At 36.2% G+C, this 25,013-nt stretch overlaps 3 protein-coding genes across 8 annotated transcripts in view; 2 read left to right on the top strand and 1 right to left on the bottom strand.

Moving 5' to 3' along the window:
• The window catches only part of LOC132198438 (rap1 GTPase-activating protein 1), a 225,295-nt gene that overhangs the window by 23,315 nt on the left and 176,967 nt on the right, over positions 1-25,013 (bottom strand). Inside the window, exon 1 of one of the 6 annotated variants that reach the window (XM_059622495.1) lies at positions 9,084-9,391. The exons of the other annotated variants lie outside the window; for them this stretch is intronic. Coding sequence (XP_059478478.1) covers positions 9,084-9,161 — 78 coding nt within the window. The 5' untranslated portion in view covers positions 9,162-9,391. Of the gene's footprint in view, positions 1-9,083; positions 9,392-25,013 lie in introns of those variants that run through there. 6 annotated transcript variants of the gene reach the window in all.
• LOC132198441 (dipeptidase 1-like) lies at positions 20,291-22,181 on the top strand. The gene is made up of 9 exons (XM_059622499.1): positions 20,291-20,509; positions 20,601-20,757; positions 20,811-20,943; positions 20,991-21,217; positions 21,273-21,449; positions 21,504-21,588; positions 21,650-21,725; positions 21,778-21,916; positions 21,970-22,181. Exons 1-9 carry the CDS (start codon positions 20,382-20,384, stop codon positions 22,066-22,068), a joined length of 1,221 nt encoding a protein of 406 aa, XP_059478482.1. The 5' UTR covers positions 20,291-20,381; the 3' UTR covers positions 22,069-22,181.
• LOC132198440 (dipeptidase 1-like) lies at positions 23,111-24,865 on the top strand. Its single transcript, XM_059622498.1, has 9 exons — positions 23,111-23,270; positions 23,324-23,480; positions 23,536-23,668; positions 23,726-23,952; positions 24,006-24,182; positions 24,240-24,327; positions 24,384-24,459; positions 24,521-24,659; positions 24,716-24,865. Exons 1-9 carry the CDS (start codon positions 23,143-23,145, stop codon positions 24,815-24,817), a joined length of 1,227 nt encoding a protein of 408 aa, XP_059478481.1. The 5' UTR covers positions 23,111-23,142; the 3' UTR covers positions 24,818-24,865.

The following is a 25,013-nucleotide window of genomic DNA, read 5'->3' as shown; positions in this document are numbered from 1 at the left end:
ACAAAACCAACGCGAATGTTTTTTTACTCTCAAGGAGTGAGAGAAGGCATCAAATTTCTGTGCGATACTCTCTGATCGTATCTTGTTATTGAACGGCGTGAGATTTATGAGCTTTCGTGACCTCATTTTTACATCCAATATTATTTTGATGAAAATTCAATCAAAACATTCAGAGTTAGGAAAAAAAAAGATAATTTTATAGTTTGATATGAACTTGAACTTTAAGTGTCTGATTCATTTTTGTTAATGGGTATTATAAAAATTTAATCTTTCTTAGGTCACTCAACTTTGAATAATTATTTCTGGGCAGTACAAAACGGTTTTCTTTTCTTAATAATTATCGTTCAAGAAATTTCACTCCCCTCAGGAAGAGTTTGATTGTCACGTGTTATAATAAACAAGGTTGAAAGTGAAAAATTCTCTGTAAACATGCGGTACATCGCTCGGAAATTGTCAGGATAAATGAAATTTCTCGGAGCAGTTCAATAAAACGTTCATCTGCGGTTAAAAAACGTGCACGCATACACAAAGAAAGATTTCCAGCGATATCGTTCCGTCACAAAGCAGGGATAAAAGCAAAATACGCAGCCGGTTTAAACACAATGCGTGTGTTATGATGTGCATTGTTGTCCCGTTAGATTCGCGGGAAAACGCTGCAGCAGATCAGGTTGCATGCAACGAATTATATAAGGGGCCAAATGAGATGCGCCGCCGATCGTGCGATGCACTTCAGCAGCCAAACACAACAAAAAGCGGCCGCGCGTCTATTGCGAATGAGCACAGACGATCGGATTAGAACAGTTAGTTAGTCAGACCGAGGTTTAGTGTCTGGAACTAGCAAAGTGTTATACAATGGGAATTAAACGTCGTCAAACGGCACAAATAATGCTGCAAAAGATAATATACGCGCAAATTTATAAGCATTTTTCAAAAGAGTGAGCTGGAAAATTGCAGGTTCGTGCGCACAAAATTTAGAACGGGGTATTATTTTACTAACATAAAAATGACTTTTAGAAATTTAGCGATAAATATTTATTCTGAGACTAGCAAAGAATAACAAATTTTTGAATGTATAACAATAGGTTTTTTGTGTATCCTTCAAATGAGAGACATAAGATTGATTGTTTTTATTGTTTCAATTGAATTAAAATAAATTTTTATTAAAGGAGAAGATAGATTTTAAGCTCATTTTTGAAAGAACTGAAACTGAAAAAACGGTTTTTAATATTGCTGACAACGTTTAATTTTAATTTAAAAAAAAGATGGATTAGTTAAATACAAATTACCTGGGCGCAAGGACCACAGTTGAAAAATAAATTTGTTATTTGGCTTAAATAAATGCAATAATTTTTAAGTCATCTGCAAAGCAATCAATTTTAAAGAAACTTTTAGAACTCATAATGTATATCTGCAAACCTCAATTCGGGCTTTGGAAAGTGGTTTTTTTACTCATAATATTGGCCCGGCAGTTGGCGTAAGCCGCAGGATGAACTAGTTCAGAAGGAGCTGCCGGCGAGCAAACGAAGAAAATGAGAAAGAAAACGAACACGTAATTCATTTGCTCATTCACGGTAATGACCGTTTGCCAGCCAACTTTTTCCTCAACTGGAATTTGCGGTCGCCGCGCATCTCGCTTTTGCGGTGTAATCCAATCGAGAATACCACCATTCAAATACGCAAATACTTCTGGTCACACAAATCCGACAAACAGAAAGAATTCCCTTCAATAATAAAAAAAGGACAAAACCAAAAACGAACCGCAATTGCGTCAACGCGACTTCCCTTTACTCAGAATGCAGAGCCCATTTTCCTTGAAATTGTAGCTCATAATTTATATTTTCTTTTGCGCAAAAGAACGTAATTTTATTTTATTGTTCTCCGCGAACCTAATTACCTTTAATTAGACATGCTGCCTTATACGTGTAGCCGAGTGACAGTTGATTTTTATGCTCGGTTGCATTATTTTTCCAATATCAAAGTTATGCACAATGGGGCAGCGTAAAGTATGTGTACCGCGAGACAAAAGGTCATACAAGTATGTGTGCGTGTGCTAATTAGCATCGTTTTATGAGCATTCGTATGTAATAGAGAGAGGTGTGCATATTATGTTAATGAAGCTTGTCGCGAGCAGTACGACGCGAAATGTAGGCCGGATGCATTATAATTGAGGATTCAGAATATATGGCATCCTCTCTCGCGGCGCGGTCATCGCAGCTGTGCATGTGCAGTATTCGTCCGGTGGCCACGACAGAGCATCATCATGAAATCCTTGACGGAGAGTCGACCTTGTTGCGAATGACATCGAATAATAAAAGCTTGGCAAGTCGCGGTAGAACCAAGTCTGGCAATCAGGCTGGGAAAATTTAGCCACTAATTATTTTTAAAGGAGGAAAGATAATCCGCAAATGTAGACCCTTTAAAAACTGGACGCGCAAGATTTAATATTTAATAATTTAATTTTTATATTATTAATATTGAATTACATTTTGCTACGAAATAAAAAAATGGAATATAATATGAATCTACTATGACTACGAGCTATAAAAACTAAAATTTATTTCGGTTAACTTCATTTGAAGTAGTTGTTCTTTATATATTAAATAAATTTATAAGTTATGTAAATTTATAACGTTATTAAACATTTTCAATTGAAAATATATATATTAAAAGTAACAAATTTTTCATTTTTAATGCACACAATAAAAAAAATTATAACCAAAAAAATCTTAAAGTTTCATTAATCATAAATGATTAAGTAATTAAAATTTAATCAATCCTTTAATAAGTTTTATTAAACATTTATAAAAATTTTTCCATTTATTTATGGAATGTTCATCAGTTTTCCTCTCTGCAGAAGGAGGAAAAGACTGTACAGTATTGTTGTGCTCTAGAGACGGAAGGAAAAAACGCGGTGAAAACTTGCAGGCGAGCAAATCCCGCCGTCTTTTGCTTTTGATAAAAAGGAAATTCGCGTGTGCACCCTTTGCTCTTTTGAGTATAATATCGGTGTGTGCTGTGCTCACACAATTGGCCAGAGGAACAAACTTGACTGCGGTGTATATAGTTTGCAAGGGAGGACCAATTTCCTGTGCTCGCCCAAAATAGGGTGGAGAAAGTGAACCGACCATCGAAATGCCTCTCCATACACGCCGATCCTTTTGATAGCCACCACATCTATAACCTTTCAGATCAAAAAGCGGTCGAATAGAAGGAAAAAACCAATCTCAGGGTCGAGCTGGCTTTGAACTTTGTGATTCTATAAAGGGGCATTGTTACCTCTGCAACGTGGATGTAATTAATCAAAAGGCCACCTTTGGTCTTCAAAAAGTTTTGCTCGATCAGAACAATGTGCCTCTAATATGGAGAGGTAAATTCGACGAGAGATGCGGCTCTGGTGGTTTGAGCATGTGTGGTGTAATTAATTAATATTCGGGGTCGAGAGGCTTATAGGTGTGTGTGTTTGCGCCTATTGATTAGAAATCTGCGCGCCCCGGCACTTTAATAGACTTGGTGGCGACGGTGCTCTCTCGCTCCAGCAACAATGAAGGGTGCTCTGCTGGATGCTGTGTAGCAGGGTGGGATGCAAAACTGTGTCAATCGATCACTCACCGCGATTTTGCAATGCGAGAGAAACGACTGCATTTCAAAATTCTCGTTCATTAACAAGCAGGTGGAAGTTCAAAACTTGTTTAAATTCCAAAGTTGAGAGCAAGATACATAGATTATTTTGAAAAGTTGATTAAAACGGCCAGCAGATATGTGCAAAATATTTTTGAGCAAAAATCGGAAAAATTGTCAATCCGAAGAGGATTGCAGCTTATTAAAAAGAAATTTAACTTTGTCGAATTTAGTAAAAAAACTATTGTTTAAAAACTTTTGTGATCATTCCTGAGAACATTAATTTAATTAATCAATTTCAAATTAAAATTGTTTTCTGTTTCAATAAAATTTCTAAACAATAAAACCAGAGGGGATAAAAGAATGAAAAGAATCGCCCTGAGCCCTGATTCCTGCAGATTCCTAACAGCGGCCATGGTCCATCCAAAGAGAATCAACTTTCCGTTGACTTCTTCCTCCGTATTATTTTTTTTAAACATGCATAATACACGTCTTTCAGATTCTTTTGAGCTTTGGCTTAAGCTTGACCAATCATTGTTAAAATGCATTTCGTCCAGACAACAATAGGTCTCACTTTCTACCCAACAAAGAATTCCGCGCGGTCCGGTTTCAAAAACGCTCGCCGCTCGCTTCTTTGTGAGCTCATTCTATTTGTCTTTGAAAAGGAAATATGTTGAGTACAAAGAACATCCTTGCACTTGCATCGGTTATAAGTACTAATATAGAAGTGCATGTAAAAAGTAGCGTCGTAAAAAGACTAGAGAAGAAATAAATGCGCGCGCCCTGACGTGCAATGCATTCAGATCGTGGGAATTCAGAAAGCCAGCAAGCACATATCCGCTCGGTAATAATTTCCATCGCGTTCTCTAATATTTTTATGGCCAGTGCTTACTGTAGTGAAAATGAGGTGGAAGGAAAGCAATCAACGACTTCCTTTTGCTCTCTTTTTCGCATGCCAAATTTTTACTGCCATAAAGAGACTGTTCTGTTAATTAATTTATTTTAAAAAAGAAACCATTTTCATGAAAAATTACAATTATATCTATTTGTTAATTAAAGTTCATTAAAAATTGGCAAAACTTTTTCATTTCATTAATATAGAAAAGATGCATATATTTTTTTTTATAAAATTTTTTACAAATTTTGTATTTTCTGTATTGTAAACTGGAAGCTGAATAAATTTCCATGTACTATAGGCGGTGGTTAAAGAGTAATTTTCGCACTCACTCACTACGAAACACATTTGCACACATAATTGTGATTGCCACCCAAGCTGGGAACAACCCCCGTCCACAGAAATGCAAATCTCCAGAGACAAAAGGAGAGAGCGAAAATGGAACTCGGTGATGGTGTATTAAAAAAATTGAAGGCAAAAATGAGCCGGGATTGATTGCTGGGGCTGCATACACATTTTCTCTGAGCGCTCAGAGTGCTCGAGAAGTCTGAATATGTGCATCGGTTTATTTCGCTCGCAGCCACACGACGCGGCGAATATTGTTCGCGGAAAAACAAAGCATTCGCGGGGTGGGTTATTGTTTGGCAAACCTATACGGTGCTCACTGCATAACAAGGGAATGTGCCCCTGTCTGCGCGCGTGTGTATATTTTTGCATACACTCGTCATGCTGTGCAGCAGCTGCTTGTTTTTTGGGGATGACATGGCTGCTGCGCGTGGCGGAAACAAAATGACAATTTGTCAAAATTTGCAAAACGGCACGCACCGCGTTTGACAATTTTATAGCCGCGGGCCGACGAATGAAATTTTGCTCAGCGCAGACAGCAACGTGATGATTTTTTTCTTCACATATATATGTGAGTTGAAAAAGGTAATTTTATTTCCACATTTATATGCTCCCACGTTGAGCAGAAGAGTTTTAATTTCTACGTAGTGCAAAAAGTTATTTGCATTTGAATTGAAATTAGTGACGCAAAAACAGATTACATCCAGCTGAAAGCGTCAATTACCATGAGTGCTTAATTTTAAATTAAGTGTTCAAATTCGCAGCTGAAAAGGATGTATGTCCGTTATCAATTCATTTAAAACTGAGCCTCTGTATAGAATTGTAATATTGTACTTAATAATAATGATACAGGACCTATTTTTTAGCCAACTATTTATTTCACAATGTATTAATACAATTTCTATCATTGTAATCGAGTTTTTGATTACAACTATGTTTTTTGTTATTGATAACTCTTAATTTTCAAAGAAATATGTTCTATTTTACACAATTACATAAATTCACCCTCATCAAAATAATTTTAAAATAATATAATTATTATAAGTAACAATATTTATAAATAAAAGTAAAATCCTTTTAAAGTAAAATTCAAATGACTTTAAAATTGGTAACAAATATTATTTATTTTACAATAAAGGATCATTTTGATTGATCAAACTCCCGCTATTTACTTATTTCTGTCGTGGAACGAATTTGTCCGACTTTTGAATGAGCAAAGCACCTGTTGCCGTGTTCACTTCAATTATTTGCGCTAAAACTGATCATACTTGATGCGCGCACACATGATGCTGCTGCATCTCATGATACTTCATGGACGTTGGATTTCTGTGTCAATCCGAAATGCCAGTAGGCAACGGAACATCTGCCCATATTAAGAAAGAGAGAATGAAAAATGCCTCAGAATTATTATTCGGATCTGAATGCAATAAAAACTGCGCCGCGTGACTAAATGCGCGTCGGCCAAATAATATCATTCAAAAATGCTTGCGGGCCATCTGGTTATGGAATTGAATTTCACACCGTGCAATAATGGACAAAAATACATCTCTGCTTTCTGTCCTCTGGTAGACGGAGAAATATTCCAGCTGCGTTATTAAAATTCTCGTCGGATAAAAATTGGAGACCAATTTTATTGGATTTGTATGCGATGAAAAAGAAGAGAGGTGAGTATGACGTGGAATTTGAATATGAATGCCTGCCGGGGTTTACCCACGTTTTGTCAGCAAAACCTCCTCAAGGGTTCAGCACACGCACATCTCTCTCTCCATTATCATTCAAATGCAGCGCTTCTATTTTAATAACAATAAAAACCCGTCTGGCGAGAAAGCAGTGAAACAAAAACTGCTTTTTTGGGAGCAGGCAGACATGCATGCATGAGCGAAAGGTTAAGGGCGTCCTTTCCTCAGGGAGAATTCTAGGCTCTCTCGCGTGTAATAAAACTTCTTCTCAAGCGCCTTCGGCCAAAAACCGCGCGCACTGATTTACATTTTTCATTTTCTTACGGCCGGCATCTGTCTGCGTGTGGGAGATTTAAAAGTTATGCCGGTGTTATTATTTAATGTAAATCATATTATGGAGAGGCGAAGAATGCACCTGCGAGGAATGTCTTAAATGCAGAGTGCAGCAGCTATAGGGATAAAAAAAACTATTAATAAAGGGGATTCGCCACGGAGGAGAAAGAGAATGGAATTTAGGCGACTCCCCTGCAAGAGGTTATCATTAAAGAGCAGAACTAATTATACTCGATGAGACTTCAAAGATTTATTCAATTTCCTTTTGTTTATCAGTTTGAAGACTTTCAAGATAAAAAATTTTTGTAATTGAATGAAATTGTAAATATTGTTTTTTTCTCAAACTTTTCCATTATCAAAATCTTTTTATTTTTTTAATTTTTTTAAAGAAATTTTTAGCGAAGTGGAAAAGGGAAAATTGCGTTTATATTTCACTCCTGCTTTCAATCTAGATTCATTAGAACTTCTAGCAGGTAAATTACGGCGTGATTATGTCAAACATTTGCGCCCTTTCTACCAATTTTCTCCAGCGTCAAGTGCAGAAACGTAATTAGACGTCTAGCTCGCGCTTATTAAATTTGCAGCCAGCGCCGTATACACGTCAATTCGATCTCGATGATTAAGTGGCAATGCAGGCGAGAAAGGCTTATTGATAAATAATAAATTATGCCGCCGACACGTACCAAGCCGGTCTCAAGAAATCCAGCAGCCGAGAGATTTAATAATTTATTGCACCTCTGAGAGAGCTTGCCAATTTCGTCTTACTCTGTTGCATTTCTCCGTAATTTGATCTCGTTTTTCGTTCATTATTTTCCTAATTAACGATAATCTCAATCTCACATTGACAAAAGATTTATTAGTTCTGCTTTAGAAATTATTTGACGTCACAATTAGAGCTGAAATTTATTTTGATATACCGATAGCGTGTATTTTCGAAAAAGATTGAATCAAATGTGTTTCTAATTGCAACTCGGTGTTTGTGCTGCTGGAGCAAACAAATTCGAAATAACACACGCTCGGCGTATATAACAACCTTGGGTATTTCAAACTCTCATGTGCGTCATACCCCACAGCTGGTATATAGGGGTGTTGCGTCAGTACCTAAATTTTCTTAATTAAAAGTGTTTTAATTTCTCCAGTGGAATGAAAAATTTTGAATTAAAAAATATTAATTTTTTTCCAGGAGCACCAGCAGCAGTTAAAATTAACATTTTATTACTAATTAGTTAATTACACACATGGCCAAAAATGGTGCTGGGTCGGTAATCTTTAGATCCATCTCAAAAAGCAGCTGACGCAAATTAAATTAAAACGTCGACCCGCTTCCTCAATTAACGCAAGCACGCAGCGAAAATTCGCACTTTTCTCTCTCTCTTTGCTGTTTTCTGTTCGGAAACAAAAGGACTCGTCACACGAAATAATTAATAATAAATTATTCCGCTCGTTACTAATTCAGCGAGCAGCTGGATAATTAATACGTTTTTGTATTGTACGTTTTCAACGGTGGGTGAAATGAAAATGGAATTATCATGCATATATGAACTGGTACGTGGCTGGCGGCATGCGAGCAGCTTGCCGCAGAGAAAAATGAAACACACAAATGTGTGCGACGGAAAAAGGGTTTGCCATTCATGCAGCGCCAGATTGCAACTGCAGATACGAGGGTTAGAAAAGCCGTTACTACACCCCGCCTTTGTATATTGAATATGATTTCATGCTTTCGTATATTAAATCAACCATTGCCATCCAGCTTTTTTATAATTAAAATAAACACTTTTTTTAAGTCTAATATTATTAAAAACAATAATAAATATTCAGTTCGATGAATTTTTCTTTTAACTTTGAAAATTTTACAGAATTAATTTATGTTTTACAGTCATAGTAATAAGTAATAAGAGCACAAATGTCTAATAGAGATAAAAATTTAGTACTTTTATCGTGTGGTTAAATTTTATGGTTTTAACGCTCCAATTTTTATGAATTAAATGTGCCAGCAAGTGTTCCATATCATAATGTAAATGAATATTTAAAATATTACATCAATTGTCCACTGTTTCCTTATTTTAAAATTGAACCTTATATGATTACAAAAATCTAACCGTCAAATTTCACAAAATTGAGAGAAAACGCCAATCTTATCGTTGATTACAAAAAGGTAAAAATTAATTAATTTATTTATTTTTTTTTTCAATTATTAAAACAAGTTGAAATACCTGTCCGAGACTTTTCCTCCGTGGAAGCAGCTGACCGTCCGAAATGCTGCGCTGCTTCTTTCCCCACATGGCCCTCATTGTGCCGGTCAAAGTCTCTTTTTCGCAAATGAATAAATCCACTAGTTGTCTCTGGTCGAAGTTGCCTCTCTTCGACGACACAACCCCATTTAACAGCCACAATCCGAAAGTCTCGATGTTAAAAAAACCACGCACCCGGAGAGCAGAGAAATACAGAGGGAGCGCGAGTGTGTGAGTGTGTGTGCGCGGCACGGTTGTCGTTAACCGACTGACGGCAAAACTCACGCCCGCAGAATAAACTGGCGCGCTCACTCGAGCAGCCGCCGCCAGGTGAGTTTCCGCCAGAGGTGAGCTCGCGACGCCAAAAAAACATGTTTTTATATTCAAAGGATGAGGGACGGCAGCTGTCTTTAAAAAAATTTTGGATCGCCACCTTTTGTGCGGAAGTGGCCCCATCCCCTGTCCCCTTATTGTTGATTTTATGGATGGTCGCAAGGAATTTTTCCAAGCTGTTTCTACAAAACAGGCAAAACAGCGGATACAAGAAGTGAAAAATATCCTGTGAAATATATTTCATTATCAATATAATTTTTTTTGCATCAATGCATGAAAAATTTATGATTTTTTTTTATTTACTGTAAACACATTACATATAATTCCAATGCTAATGCTACAGTTTAATTTTTGCTTATTTTTCGACTCTGACGTCAAAAGAAGTCCGGCAACGCCCCGTTTTATTCTATCAGATTAATTTCTGTGCAATTTGTGCCTAAAAATTGTGCCAAATTAGCCTTATCATCTTATTGCGCTTACAATTAGAGCAAGAATTAGGTTGTCATAAACGAAATATGTGTTTGATTCTTTTTATGGATGACTTCAATCCAAAAGCACGATCTATATACACTGTATAGCCTTTAATGAGATTGGTGGCTCTACACATTTTTATCATTATTTCGGTTCAACAGCTTAATAAAATTTCAATTTTTTAATCAATTAAAACCATTTTTAAATAATATCTACGTCTTTGGTAGCCTTTTAATATACTTATTATTATTTTCTTTGGTGATAATTATTGCTCATTTCTCTAATTTCTATAAAAATCTTTCATCTTATTAAAACATGATAAAAATAATTTCGACTTCACAAAATTATCAACTAAATTTAGGTAAAATAAAATAAATGTAGAGGACAGTGAACAAAAGCTCCAATAATTTCATCATTCTGAAGTGACAAATGTATTTTTCCCTTAAGAAATTGTAAGTAATTTATATGTGTGGAAAATGCTTGTTCAACTTTGTTATTTTCAAAATAAACTGAAATAACGCAAGCGTTTTGTTTTTCTCTTGGGAATTTTGAAACGGCATTGGCCCACTTTTGACCGCGCTCTTGCAGCACATTCGGCCCTGTTTCCACTTTTCCGCGGTAGCCCATTTGACGCAAAAACCATAAATTCAAAGTGCTGGCGAGCGCACGGATGAGAACCAATATAATAATTATTCAACAAATAATATTGAGCACCGAGCTATCTCTTCGTACACGCTTATCAGATAAAAACTGCAAACTATTTGACTTCCAGCCGTGCCAGACTGATAGCAAAACTTTCCAAATCATTACTTTTTATCTTGTTTAAACTACTGTCAGTGAAATTTTTGCAATTCAGGAGAAATGAGGGTAAAAAGTTTATCTTTTCTAATTGGAGCATTTAGAGAATTATGGTGTAGTTCTCAAAATAGAAAACCGCAGAAAGAGATAAACATACAATTATTTCCTTTTAAAATTTGGCATCAAAAATTCATTTGAAAGGACTGAATTTATATTTTATTGATTTTTCATTTACAAAACTATTGTCTGAAGGCTAAATAGTTCTTAAAATCACACGCAAAGTTCAAAAGATTAAAGAAAGAAAATATACAAATCGCTATTTTTTTTAGGACGACGACTAAAGTGTTTCTGGCTTTCAACATTCTTATTAAAATATTTTGCTGTTGATAAAAAAAAACCAAATTTGAAAGAAAAATACATATGAATGCGCTATATTATTTTCTAGGACTGAGAATTGAAGTGACTTGATTCGTAATAAAATTAATTATAAAATTAAAATAAAAAATCTGTACCCTACACTATGTCTATATAATATGGAATATTATATTCGTTAAGATGAATTAAAAAGGTTGTTAAATTTCATTTTTAAAATGTTTCTTGGTCAAAAAAAAAAAATATTTCAAACGAGAGGCAGTTGTTACTTTCTTTAAATTGGATGATGGAGTTGGTGATTAAATTTTGATGGTTGGACAACATGTCACTCTTTCCACGTCAAACTTCTGTTAACATCTGTCTTTATTTTGGGTGGACCGCGTCTCTGCTCTGCGTTATCCTTGGAAAGGCGGAGGGCACACAGAAGTTATGAGCCTTGGTATTGTGTACGAGTGTGTGATGCCAAATATTTGTTCTCACTCTCTGATTATGGCTCTTTTCCACATTATTACGAGTTCACTAGAACAGCTCTATAATAGCAAAAACGTACAAAAAAAAGATAACATCTCTTCATATGCAGGTCTCCCTGCCGCTTTAATAAGCTCGGCGGTATTTGCATTGCGGCCACGTGGCTGATAATAAATTATATCTGCTGGAGAGGCAGGGCCCTCCGGTTGGAAAAACAAAGGGTGGACATATCTCGGCCTGGCACGAATACCCAATTCGAACTATTTGCCATAGTAGAATTTATTTGTAGTGCAAATCAAACATGACACAGATCTAGTTTTTTTTCATAGTCGAATTTTTAACAAGGATTTTGCAAATAAACAATTTTTTTCTTAGATTGAGATTTGTGCGTCTTAAAAAATCTTATCTTGCTCCGGTATGAGAATAAAGCGTTTTGTCATAATAATTTTGACTGAATGTAGATGCGTTATCAGCCACTTAAATGATCAGTAGTGAACAAATGGGCTGACATGTGATTCTTCATAATTCATTAACAATATTTGATAAAAAAAAAAAAAATTAATCATAAACGCTTGAGAAGGTTGCATTAGTCAGTATTGAGTAAGTGGAATTGATAATTTTTTTTCTATTTTACTTTTGATGATAATGATGCAACAGTTTGAAGGAAATTCAGATGAATATTTGTAAAAGAAAATTGCGGTTGCGTGTTTACTTACAAAATTTAAATTTATAGAAGTCCGCTTTTCCTTGGTGGTTTTTATGAAACTTTATTATTAATTGTTTGACAAAGAAAAATTTTCTGACCTCAAAGTTTACTAAAAATATTTTTTTGATGATCTTAAAATTAATCTTATTTCACCTGACTGAAGTTTTAAATTTTGCAAATTTTTTTTTGAAATAAATTTTAATTAGAAAATATGTAATAATGGATTAAAACATAACGTAAATATGAAAAAGACTAATACAAATTTTTATTTTTGTTGCCTGTTGAAACAAAGTTATTTTGTGGCAAATATTAGTATCTTATTTTGTTTTATCTCTCACCAAACTGCCGCGCCAAAGGTTCATGATTCCTTCGAAGCTGCCACGTCTTTTTTTCAATTTTCGCTTCGGACGGAACAAGATCGGTGGTTCGGCCTGATTGGTGCAAGATTCGCTTTCGTCAGGTGCAGAGTGGATGCGCCTCTTCCCGGCCACAGGGGCTTCCTTCCGGCCCTTTCCGTCCACCGGCGATCCACCTGACTGGTCGCGGACCATTTTTTCAATTTCGCTGCTGGCGTAATTCGAGCAGAGGATGAAAGCGAGCCGGCCGCTTTACGACTCTACAACTTTTGCTTTGGTTTACCCGAACGACAAAACAAATGTGGTACTGCCAAGAGTGGAAGAGTGTATTATTTTATTTAAACAAGGAAGAACATAAAAAATTGCTTTGGTAAATTATGACTTATAGGGAATTCTTGCATATCAAAGAGAAAAACACAGGAAGAGGCCGATAGCTTTTGCTTGTGGTCGTCTCACGCTGCACAAACGTTTGTTTTCCGTGTAAAAACTTATTAAAGGAAGTCGTGTTTTTATAAATTGGGAATTTAAGTTTCAAAAAGAGCCATTTTAACCTTGCATAGTTAAAAAAAACCCTTCCTTGTAATATTACAAAAAACTTAAATTAATAATAAATAAAATTTTCTGCGTTTTCAAACAAATTAATTACACATTCTTAGATATTCTTAAAATAAAATAAAAAGCCAGACCTAACAAAATCAACGTTACTGCTAATTTAATTTTAATGGAATTAGATGACAGTTGGAAAATATCAAGTTATTATTTGAATCCCGTTTTCATTTGATTTTTCACTGCAAATCGATCATTACATAAAAATTAGCTATTAATTGCGCGCAATTTTTCAGAACGTCACAAAATCAAGCCTTTTATCTGCCATCATATTTCACCCCTTCAAAAACTAATTCCTTTTTATCTTGAAACGTGAAGTCATACCATAAATTTTTTCAAAGGTCAATTTTTACCACGGAAAGATAAATTTGCTGAGAATTACTATAATTATACTTTTTGGAAAATGCTGGTGAGCACAGTTTTTCAAGTATTGGGGCGCCAAATCAACAAAACAGTTTTATAAAAATAAAGGAAAATAAATATTGGCAAACTAATTTTGTTGCGATAATTTGCATTACATTAGATACGAACAAAACTTTTCCGTCAAAATATATCAATAATTATCATTAAAATTTTTAATGATCATAAAGGTGACAACAGTGGCTTGCGAGTTTTACATTAATAATAATAAAGACTGTTTCAAGCTTGCTCGCCGGCGCCTCTCGGTGGCTTGCCAGTGCTCTGCACCTGGCGTGTTCACTCACACGTTTTCTCCACTTCAGAGGGCAGCACATCGAAGCATTTTTTTTCTACCGTCCACGCGGTTGGAGCGATCATCGAGAGATGGCGCGAGAAGTTTTTACTTCAATTTTTTTATGCATTGCGAATGAAAAATAATTTACTAGTCTTTTACACGATACGAAGTATGTACAAATAAAATTAATAATAATACATTAAAACATTTTTAATTTTAATGATGGATTTACAAATTCTATAAAAAAAATTTCACAGGAAGTTTGAACTTCTCACTTTTTACTTTTTATTAAATCTAATAATGCGTTTTAATATTTTACGCACTTATTCTTAATGTGAAATCACGAAATTTTTCTGTAGCAACAAGCTTTAGTTTGGACCTTGTACGATCCGAATTTAATTAATTAAAGCTTATGGATCTAAACGCTGGGCGGCCTTTTTTGTTCGCGGGGGCGAAAATGACATGTTGGATAGTTTTCCGAGGCCCACGAGATGCAAGCGCCGATAAAATGAAGAGACGCGAGCGCTGCAATGAATTTATTTGGGTCCAACACACCGATGTCGTGTACCGATAGAGCGGCCGGTTTTTCACTTACAAAACCAGATGATCGTAAAAAGCGAACGAAAACGAGAGTTGGCGCGATTTATTCACGCACGGCCTTTTTCGCAGGTGCCTGTTTGGCCGCGGCGAGACTCGAGAGTGAGAGAAAAAGAGATGACATAAAATTGGCCAGTGTGGGTGGCTGCTGCGGCTGGACTATCTCTCACTACTCCTTTTTTATATATTTTTTTTTTCACATGGGATATATTTTTTACTGCAGAGAGACGTCTTCTGAAAGGAGAGTCCAGCACTTTTATTTTTTATTCGGGCCGGACGACAAGCCGCACCACTTGAGTTTGCAAGTCAGCCAATTTGTAAAACCCCACACATAAGTTAGGGAAAGGGAAGAGAGGAAATGAAATTGATTTGTCTCTTGGCACTCGAAAACTTCCACCGCAATCTAAAGGGAAAGAACGGAATATTTTATTTTTGAATGAGCGGAAAATATTCTATGGAATATTGTCTGAAGAGTTTGGTTGAAATAGGCAAACTATCTTAATTTATTAAGTATAATAAAAATAATAATAGAAAAAATTGTTCAAAGATGGTTTAAATTTAAAAAATGTCCTAGGTTTTTTAAGTGAGATAACATCTGTGATATAGTTTTCCGTTTTCTTCATAAAAAGTAATGGGGGGCATTCACTAGAGATATCCCCCCAGGGAGGACTTTTATTAATTGGTGTACAATTTGTTGATAAAAATACGACTATTGACGTGGGACTATGTCAATCATTGGCGTACATTTTGTTGAAAAAATGCGACTATTGACGTGGGACTATGTCAATCATTGGCGTACATTTTGTTGAAAAAATGCGACTATTGACGTGGGACTATGTCAATCATTGGCGTACATTTTGTTAAAAAAATGCGACTATTGACGTGGGACTATGTCAATCATTGGCGTACATTTTGTTGAAAAAATGCGACTATTGACGTGGGACTATATCAATCATTGGCGTACATTTTGTTGAAAAAATGCGACTATTGACGTGGGACTATGTCAATCATTGGCGTACATTTTGTTGAAAAAATGCGACTATTGACGTGGGACTATGTCAATCATTGGCGTACATTTTGTTGAAAAAATGCGACTATTGACGTGGGACTATGTCAATCATTGGCGTACATTTTGTTAAAAAAATGCGACTATTGACGTGGGACTATGTCAATCATTGGCGTACATTTTGTTGAAAAAATGCGACTATTGACGTGGGACTATATCAATCATTGGCGTACATTTTGTTGAAAAAATGCGACTATTGACGTGGGACTATGTCAATCATTGGCGTACATTTTGTTGAAAAAATGCGACTATTGACGTGGGACTATGTCAATCATTGGCGTACATTTTGTTGAAAAAATGCGACTATTGACGTGGGACTATGTCAATCATTGGCGTACATTTTGTTGAAAAAATGCGACTATTGACGTGGGACTATGTCAATCATTGGCGTACATTTTGTTGAAAAAATGCGACTATTGACGTGGGACTATGTCAATCATTGGCGTACATTTTGTTGAAAAAATGCGACTATTGACGTGGGACTATGTCACTCATTGGCGTACATTTTGTTGAAAAAATGCGACTATTGACGTGGGACTATGTCAATCATTGGCGTACACATTGTTGATAAAAATACGACATTGACGTGGGACTATGCCAATCATTGGCGTACACATTGTTGATAAAAATACGACATTGACGTGGGACTATGTCAATCATTGGCGTACATTTTGTTGAAAAAATGCGACTATTGACGTGGGACTATGCCAATCATTGGCGTACACATTGTTGAAAAAATGCGACTATTGACGTGGGACTATGCCAATCATTGGCGTACACATTGTTGATAAAAATGCGACTATTGACGTGGGACTATGTCAATCATTGGCGTACATTTTGTTGAAAAAATGCGACTATTGACGTGGGACTATGCCAATCATTGGCGTACATTTTGTTGAAAAAATGCGACTATTGACGTGGGACTATGTCACTCATTGGCTTGCAAGAAAATCAAAATTCCAAAATTTGTTGGTATACTTATTTTCAAAATTAAGGACTATTGTCGTTTAATCCCTCCACCGCATGAGACCTTTAAGGCCTAAATATTTGCGATCTGTAGACTAGCTATACAGGCCTTTGGAATTTTACCTAGAAGCGCTTTTTCTATAAGAATGGAAAGGGAAGATATTTGCTCCCTGCTTGTTTTTCGAAAATTAATCGGCGGGTTCCGTAGAGCATCCGTTATCCGTTTTAATTTATATTACCACTAGATTTTGAGAACCATAAAGTTATGTTGAAAACCTGATACTTAATAAATTAAATTCAGAAAAAAAACTCCATCGTCGTTACTGGGTGCCCATGCAAGTTCGGTGTAGGAATTGAATATATTGAATTTTAATTGTTGTGCAAATTTCACGAGTGGCACTTAACAGAACCTCCACGGATAAATTCCGGAGGCGGCCAATTATTTATGGTTGTGGTTTATGGCTCATCGATTGCATTAGAATTTTCCCGTAAAAATTGGGATTTGTTTCGAAAATTCTCCTCCTTAAATATCTAGCCTTAAAATTAAGTCTGGGATCTGGGATGCCGATTATTACGACCAATTAAAAAAATCCTAGGTTTTCAACTTCCCCATTAACCAGCTCAGGAAAATTACATAATTATTTCAGTGAACATAGACAGCGTTTTTGATAAATGAAATTTACTAATTTACTGTGTATAGCGCAAATAATATATTTGGTATAGTTTGGGACAAGTGACCCCGAGTACCCGCAGAAATGGCAAAAATGCAGCTTTTTTTCTTTTTCCAAAGCCTCGCACCCTCACTTTACACACTTTTTTACTCTTCATCCGTAGGCATATCGCTCCGCTCCTTGCGAGTTTTCCACAATGAAAATTATCATTTCCACAGCTATATTTATTTTGTAAAACGCGAGAAAATATCTTATTTTCCCTATTTTAACTTTAAACCTTCAGTGACTGTGATATTGGAGAAATAATTATTTCTTTATTCTTTACAATAAAATGCCAAATTTTTTCTCAATTTTAATATTATTTTAAAATTACAACCATAAAAAAACTTAATTTACCATTCAAATAAGCGCCAATAAAAGAAAAAAAATTACCCTTTTCCCCTATCCAATCTTGTGGTTGTGAATTTATACGATTATTGTTGTGTCGGGCTGGAAAAAATAAAACTTTTACTTCTTTTGTGCCTCACAAGATGATTGTAATTTTTGCAAATTATATGTGCCCATTATGAAATTACCTGACATGATTGCGGCCATAATTCGGTCCATTTCCATATTATAAATAACGCGGCGGGATCTCTCGTCTGCGCGTGTAACATTTCCTAAACGCAATAAAAGCTTCAAGCAGTGCCAAATTTATCACGGACACTTTTTTATGTATTTTCTTCTGGTGGAATATTATATGTATTTGTATCCAACAGGAATACAAATTAGCGTGGCAGCTGAGGATCATTAATAGGGCGTATAGAAAAAAAGAGTTGCGCGCCGGCGTTATTTATTTATTTGCTCACGGCCCTGCGAAGGAAAATAATACGTGAGGCGGCTCAAGAGCGATAAATTAAATTTGCACGCCGCAAAGCAGTTGCCTTCCTTCTTATTATTTATTGTAATTGGCGTATTCAGTGGAATATCGGGAAATTCAAGCAACGATCCGTGGCAGCTGCTCCATATTTAAGTGAAAAATTAAACTCGTTTATATTCCAACACGCCATAAATATGCAGCAACGTGAGTTATTATCAATTATCTTCTCCATACAGCTAATGAGCTTCCCTTTGTAATTTGTGTAAAAATAAAAACAAAAGGAAAGGAAAATCAACTGACTCATAAACCACCGGGCAGCTGCATTCAAATTCACATTGTTCAACCCCAAAATTACTTTTTCGTCTACAGTCTAGGGGTTGCAATTACCGATTTTGTGGTTATTAGGGTAATTGGTCGATTGTTTTGCGTGGCCTATTATAGAAGCGATTTAATATACGTGCCGCCCTTCCTGTCGTTTTTTGTAATGGTTTTCCTCTGCGGTTCAGTCAGGTATGAGAAAGCCGCATATAGCTCACCGTTGATAAAAAAGGGATGATTTTATATCCAGCACGGACGCCCATGTACTAAATATAGAGCGCAGTCCGTGAATATAAAAATAGAATCGTTTCTTTTATTGCGAGCGTAAAATTTTTATTTCCGCTCTCGTCTGGATTTCTTTTTGTTATCTCGGCTCGGCGGGAGGAAGAAAAACATCCTTTGATTTTACATGCAACCTGTGGGAATATGTGAGAGAGTAACATGTTTTGGCTACAAAACATGATTTTTATCTTTGTCTAGAAAAAAAAATACGAAAGGCATTAATATTGTTTTAAAATTTTTCCAATCAATATTGGATATCAAATTTTTTTATGAGCATTTTGATTTGTGTCGTTTAAGTGACGAGACATTTGGAAGTTTGATTGGTTCGGTGGGCGGCCACAGCATTGGTAACCGATTGGCAATTCTGCGCCAGTTTTACGACATGTGTGTGCGATACATGAGCCTCAATCACGGCTGCACATGTCGTGGAGTGACAATTCGGACGTCGACAATCCAGAATTGGCGGCCCCAATCTCAACGGGATCAACGACTCTGGCAGGGCACGTTGTATAATAAACGAAAGAATCAGGCACCACCCTCGCAATCGACACTTCCACACTGTTATCAGAGAAATGAATCAGCTTCGAATGTTGGTCGATTCGGCTCATGTGTCAAAAGCGACCCGAATCCAGCTAGACGATGAAAACGTCCAGGGCGCCGGTTTTTTCTTGCACGTTTTCACCATTTGCAACCAATGCACGAGGAACGTACATGGCATTTTTGCAAGTTCTGGTAGAGAATTTTTTTTTTAAAGTTTTTATTTAGACAATGTTATAGGAGCAAAATAATTTTGAACCTTAAATTCTCTACACTCTTGAACATTTCTTTTTATTATTTTTAAAGAGAATGAGACAAAATTATATTTTCATCGGTACCATTAATAGTTTTTATTAACAGTGATTATTCGGAGTAACTTTATCGGAACAAAGTTGCAATAAGGTCTATACGCGTCTATACGTTGAGACGGGAAGAACTTTGTGGAACTTTTAGTAGATTTCAGAGGGTATGAATGACGGTTCTTTCTATCTGAAATCTTTTCCTTCTGCTGGCCGGAGACCCAGCCTGGAGCGAAGAAAATTTTCGCGTTGGTGGGAGAGAATTTGATTAAAAAGGGATGATGAAAGGCTAATAATATTTGGAGCCGCCTATAATTTTTTTGTGTTCGAAAGTTCCAGATGAGATTCAATTCTAACAGATCAAAAATTCCTTTGCCATTCTTGGAAGTAATAAAGCATGCGATTTAGAATATTATATTTGAGAGAAAAAAATCCGATTTAAAATATTTATATTTTGTAAGATAATTTTAGAAAAAAAACAGATTTTGCTTAACCATTTTTTGTGAAGCTATTGCGCGCTGTCTTTGCTCTCTATTTAATTTGATTATCCTTATCAGTTTAATTTGTATTGAGGAAAACGTTTGAAAATTGTCTTTTGAAAAACTCAAGGTGCAAAGCTGCGAGATTAGAACAAATGCAAGATAACCTGAATGCTTTGAACGTGTTTAATTTCTAATTTTTTTAAGTCTTTATGTTGCACTGGGTACAATTATAATCCCATTATCACTCACAATGTTCAGTGAGAATCAAGTTGTCACCTGCCAATCTCCTTTGAGCAAAACAAAACCAAGGCCCATTGATTAAATGTGGGAGATTTCTCGCAATACCTGCAAAGCAGCAGTGGGCAGCAGTCCCTTGTGCGTGCCTCTGTCATTTCCAATATGTCTCTGCTCCCGAGAATTATCCAGCTTTTAGTGCTTGTGGCTCTTTCGAGTGCCACGAGGAGAAGCCCTGAGGAGGCACGGCTTATTGCAGAACGCGTTTTGGAAAGTGTGCCACTGGTTGATGGGTAAAAATTAAAAATTTCAGCTTTTTATGAAATTAAAAAAGAAAATATTAGTAAAATTGTTTAAATTTTACTTGTCTATTTTTCACATTAGGCACAATGACCTGGCGATGAATATAAGGAATAAGGCCGCTGGCCAATTAGCAAATGTAGATTTGAGCCAAAACCTGACGAACCACCCTCTTTGGGTTGGCTGTGGTAACTGCCACACGGATATACCCAGACTCAGAGCTGGAATGGTCGGCGCACAGGTTAAAAATTTAATTTTACAAATAATATAATTTAATTAAAAAAAATATCACAGTTCTGGTCCGCTTTTACTGGCTGCACCACTCAGTATCGAGATGCGGCTCAAAAGACACTGGACGCCATCGACATTATCAAAAGATTTTCCCAAAAACACAATAATGATTTCAAATTTGTAACAACTGCACAAGGTAAAATGTAAAAAAAAGTAAATTAAAAATAATAATGAAAATTAAAGGAATTTGGGATGCGTTTAACGAGGGAAAAATCGCCAGTTTGATTGGCGTTGAGGGTGGCCACAGCATGGACAACCGATTGGCCATCCTGCGCCAGTTTTATGATGTGGGAGCTCGTTACATGACTCTGAACCACGTCTGCAATACGCCGTGGTGCGACACCTCCAACGTCGACGACCCCGCATCCGGCGTCCTTCCCAACAACAATGGCCTCAGCGACTTTGGAAGGGTGGGTTAAAATAAAATCCAATCTGTTCAAAATTTTTACAAATTTTTCCTCTCAGATTGTTCTTCAAGAGATGAACAGATTGGGAATGTTGATAGATTTGGCGCACGTTTCCAAAGCGGCGCAAATCCAAACTTTCCAAGTGTCGCGAGCACCGGTCATTTACTCGCACTCGAGCGCCTACGCGTTATGCGACCACCATAGAAACGTGCATGATGACGTTTTGCAACTAGTGGTAAATTAGTTTTTTTTTATGTGTGGCTTTCCAATTAAAATATATTTCTCCCAGAAATCCTCCAATTCAATCGTTATGGTGAATTTTTACACTTGGTATGTGACTTGCAGTAGCACAGCCACAATTCAAGATGTTGCAGGTAAGATTTATTTAATCATTGAAAATGTATTTGATTTAATTTTTTTATATTATACTACCAGATCATGTGAACCACATCGCCAACGTTGCTGGATTCGATCACGTTGGTATTGGAAGCGACTTTGACGGCATTGAAAGGTTTGCGTAAATTTTGATAATTTCAGTCTATGGAAATTAAGTGATTGATTAGGGTGCCTGAGGGATTGAATGACGTTTCTTTCTACCCTGATCTCTTTACCCTTCTGGCTTTGGATCCAGCTTGGACGGAAGCGAACTTGCGCAAGTTGGCTGGGGAGAATTTGATTCGCGTTTTTACTGATGTTGAAAGGGTATAAGTTAAAAGTTTTGAATAATTTTGTGTCATTTAAAATTTATTTCAAAGGTGCGCGATGAGATGGCTGCTGAAGGCATCACGCCCTTTGAGGAGAATATTCCAGTCGGAGATTTGGGAAATAACACAGCTTGTTACGGTGGTTACTAATTTGTGTAATACAATTCAGTCTTTATCATTATTACATAATGATTTTGTAACGCTAAAGCACACAAATCAATAAATGGAAAACTTTGAAGCAAAGATAAAAATGATTGCAATTTTGAAATACATGATGTGTATTTTCCCATTTTAATTTTAATTAATCGGTATTTAACTATGCGTTGCATACATACAAAATTTGAAATTATCAATTGGAAATGATAACATACACTTTCAATTTTGTATTGCAAAATCAGCATGAGACAGGACACAATCTATTTTTTTTAATCACGTGATTCAGATGGGCAATAATTATTTAAATTATCTCACTGTAGTGTCTGGAGTGAAAAGACGACTTGTGTCATCGTTGTCAATAATATGTAGACTTAAAAAAACAAGATCAAATTTTACTGCTTAAGTCAGGGATTTCCTAATAATTGTGAGTGACGAGATTGCGCTTTGATCATTGTGATAATTATTTAGATTATTATGCTGCTTGTGTCTTTTTCCAGTGCTACAACTCTCCCTGGCGGATTTATCAGCGACAAATGCCCACAATATTGACCTAGTTTTATTTGTAGGAATTAAAAACAAAATTAAAAAAAATTATCACTTGGGGGAAATTGAAAATTAAAATAATGGAAACAGTAAAAAATGCAAGCGTTTGAAAATTAGAAATAAGTACAGAAAAGTGTGTTAAGCTTTTCTCCTTCCTTCGCAAGGTAAAATCATTTTTTATCAGACGATGAAGATCTTTGTTAATTTCACAGAAAGAATGCTTAAAATAATATCATTGAGAACCCAATAGTACTTAACTCAAAGATGCAGTGAAATAATTAAGTGTGTTGTAATTCACAACTGATAAAATTCTTTTGTTAGACAATTCAATCACTAATGTGTGTCACAATGGATGAGATAATGTCAGATTGCCTTATAATACAATAAAAAATAAAAGACAAGAACAATATAGCTGATTTTACTTAAATAATTTTCTCATATCACCAAGTTAAAGATATCATTGGGTTTCCCTCAGTCTTACTATAAAAGAAGGCAGTGAGTTTTATATAATCGTCATATTTAAATATGTCTCTGCCAAAGGTTTTGCTGGTTTTGGCACTGGTGGCACTTTCTGGTGCCACTGTTCGGAGGACCCCTGAAGAGGCGCGGCGTATAGCAAACAAAGTGTTGGACACGGTACCTTTGGTCGACGGGTAAAAATTTTGACTTTATATAAAAATTCTGTATTATCACAATATCTATCAAGTCACAATGATCTTGTGATGAACATCAAAGAACGAGCTGGTGGTGTTTTGGCAAATATTGATTTGAACCAAAATTTGACTAATCACCCGTTGTGGGTGGGATGCGAGTTTTGCCACACGGACATTCCTAGACTCAGAGCTGGAAAGGTTGGAGCCCAGGTCAGTATTAATTAACCGAGTCTTGCTGCACGCAATTATTTCATGACGTTTCCAGTTCTTTGTCGCCTTTGGCGATTGCTCGGCCCAGTATCGCGATGCCACTCAAAAAACCCTAGACACGCTTGATCTTATTATAAGATTCTCGGAACAGTACAGTGATACGTTCAAATTTGTTACCACACCACAAGGTATAATTAAAATACTTAGATTCTTAACCGACAAAATATTTTTTTTTTTAATTTCAGGAATTCTGGATGCTTTTGCCGAGGGAAAAATTGCAAGTCTGGTTGGAATAGAAGGTGGCCAAAGTATTGACAACCGCCTGTCCATTCTGCGCCAATTTTACAAATTAGGGGTGCGCTACATGTCTTTAAACCACATGTGCCACACGCCCTGGTCAGACACTTCGTTCAGCGACAATCCAGAGTCGGGCCTTAGCCCGAACTTAAACGGCCTCAGCGATTTCGGACGGGTTTGAATAAAGATTTCTCAATCGTGGCCCTAGAAATAAATTTATAATCTCAGCTGGTCGTTCGTGAGATGAACAGACTGGGAATTATGGTGGACCTGGCACACGTGTCCAAAGCGGCTCAAGAGGACGTGCTGGCCGTTTCAAGAGCACCAATTATCTACTCGCATTCAAACGCCTACGCACTATGCAACCACGACAGAAATGTGCATGACAACGTTTTGCAACTAGTGGTGAGATTTTGAGTTTTTAATTGAATGTTTGAATAGTATTAATTTTTTTTTGCTTAGAAAAATACAAATTCTATTGTGATGGTCAATTTCTACACAGGCTATGTCAATTGTAACATAACTTCAGCAACGCTTCAGGACGTTATCAGTAAAATTTTGAAGCATTTTCACGTTAAATTAATAATTTCTTTTTTAATTGCACAGATCAAATTAATTACATTGTTAGCTTGACTGGATATGACAATGTTGGCATTGGCAGTGATTTTGATGGCATCAATAGGTGAGGAAACCATGATACTTTTTAATTCAGGCGTGATTAAATGTGCATAATTCATTTAAAGTGAGCCTGAAGGGTTGGAGGACGTTTCTGGGTTTCCCAATCTTTTTGCAAAGTTAGCCGAAGACCCAGCTTGGACTGAAGAGAACTTGCGCAAATTGGCTAGCGATAATTTCATTAGGGTTTTCCGTGACGTGGAAAGAGTAATTAATACTTTTTAATATTTTACCAAATCAGTTTCTAATTGATTAAAACTAAGGTTCGAGATGAAATGGCCGCCGAAGGAATAACTCCTTTTGAGGGAATCATCCCTCTGGCTGAATTGGGGAACAATACGGCCTGCTACACTGGCGATTGGTAGTAAAATCTTCAATTATATTTGGAATTTTGACAATAAATTTTCATTGAACTGCCAAAAAAATATGGACTAATTTTTTCCCTTTAAAATAAGTTTAATATTAAATCGATTGTAGCTCGGCCATCTGCCGTACATTCTAAAAATAGATATTGAAAAGAGCAGATTCCTCGCGCTTTCAATAAATCCCATTCGTCACTTT

The sequence above is a fragment of the Neocloeon triangulifer genome, unplaced genomic scaffold (assembly GCF_031216515.1).
Source record: "Neocloeon triangulifer isolate White Clay Creek 2 clone unplaced genomic scaffold, ASM3121651v1 ptg000012l, whole genome shotgun sequence".
Taxonomy (NCBI): domain Eukaryota; kingdom Metazoa; phylum Arthropoda; class Insecta; order Ephemeroptera; family Baetidae; genus Neocloeon; species Neocloeon triangulifer.
This window is presented reverse-complemented; position numbering and strand designations above follow the sequence as displayed.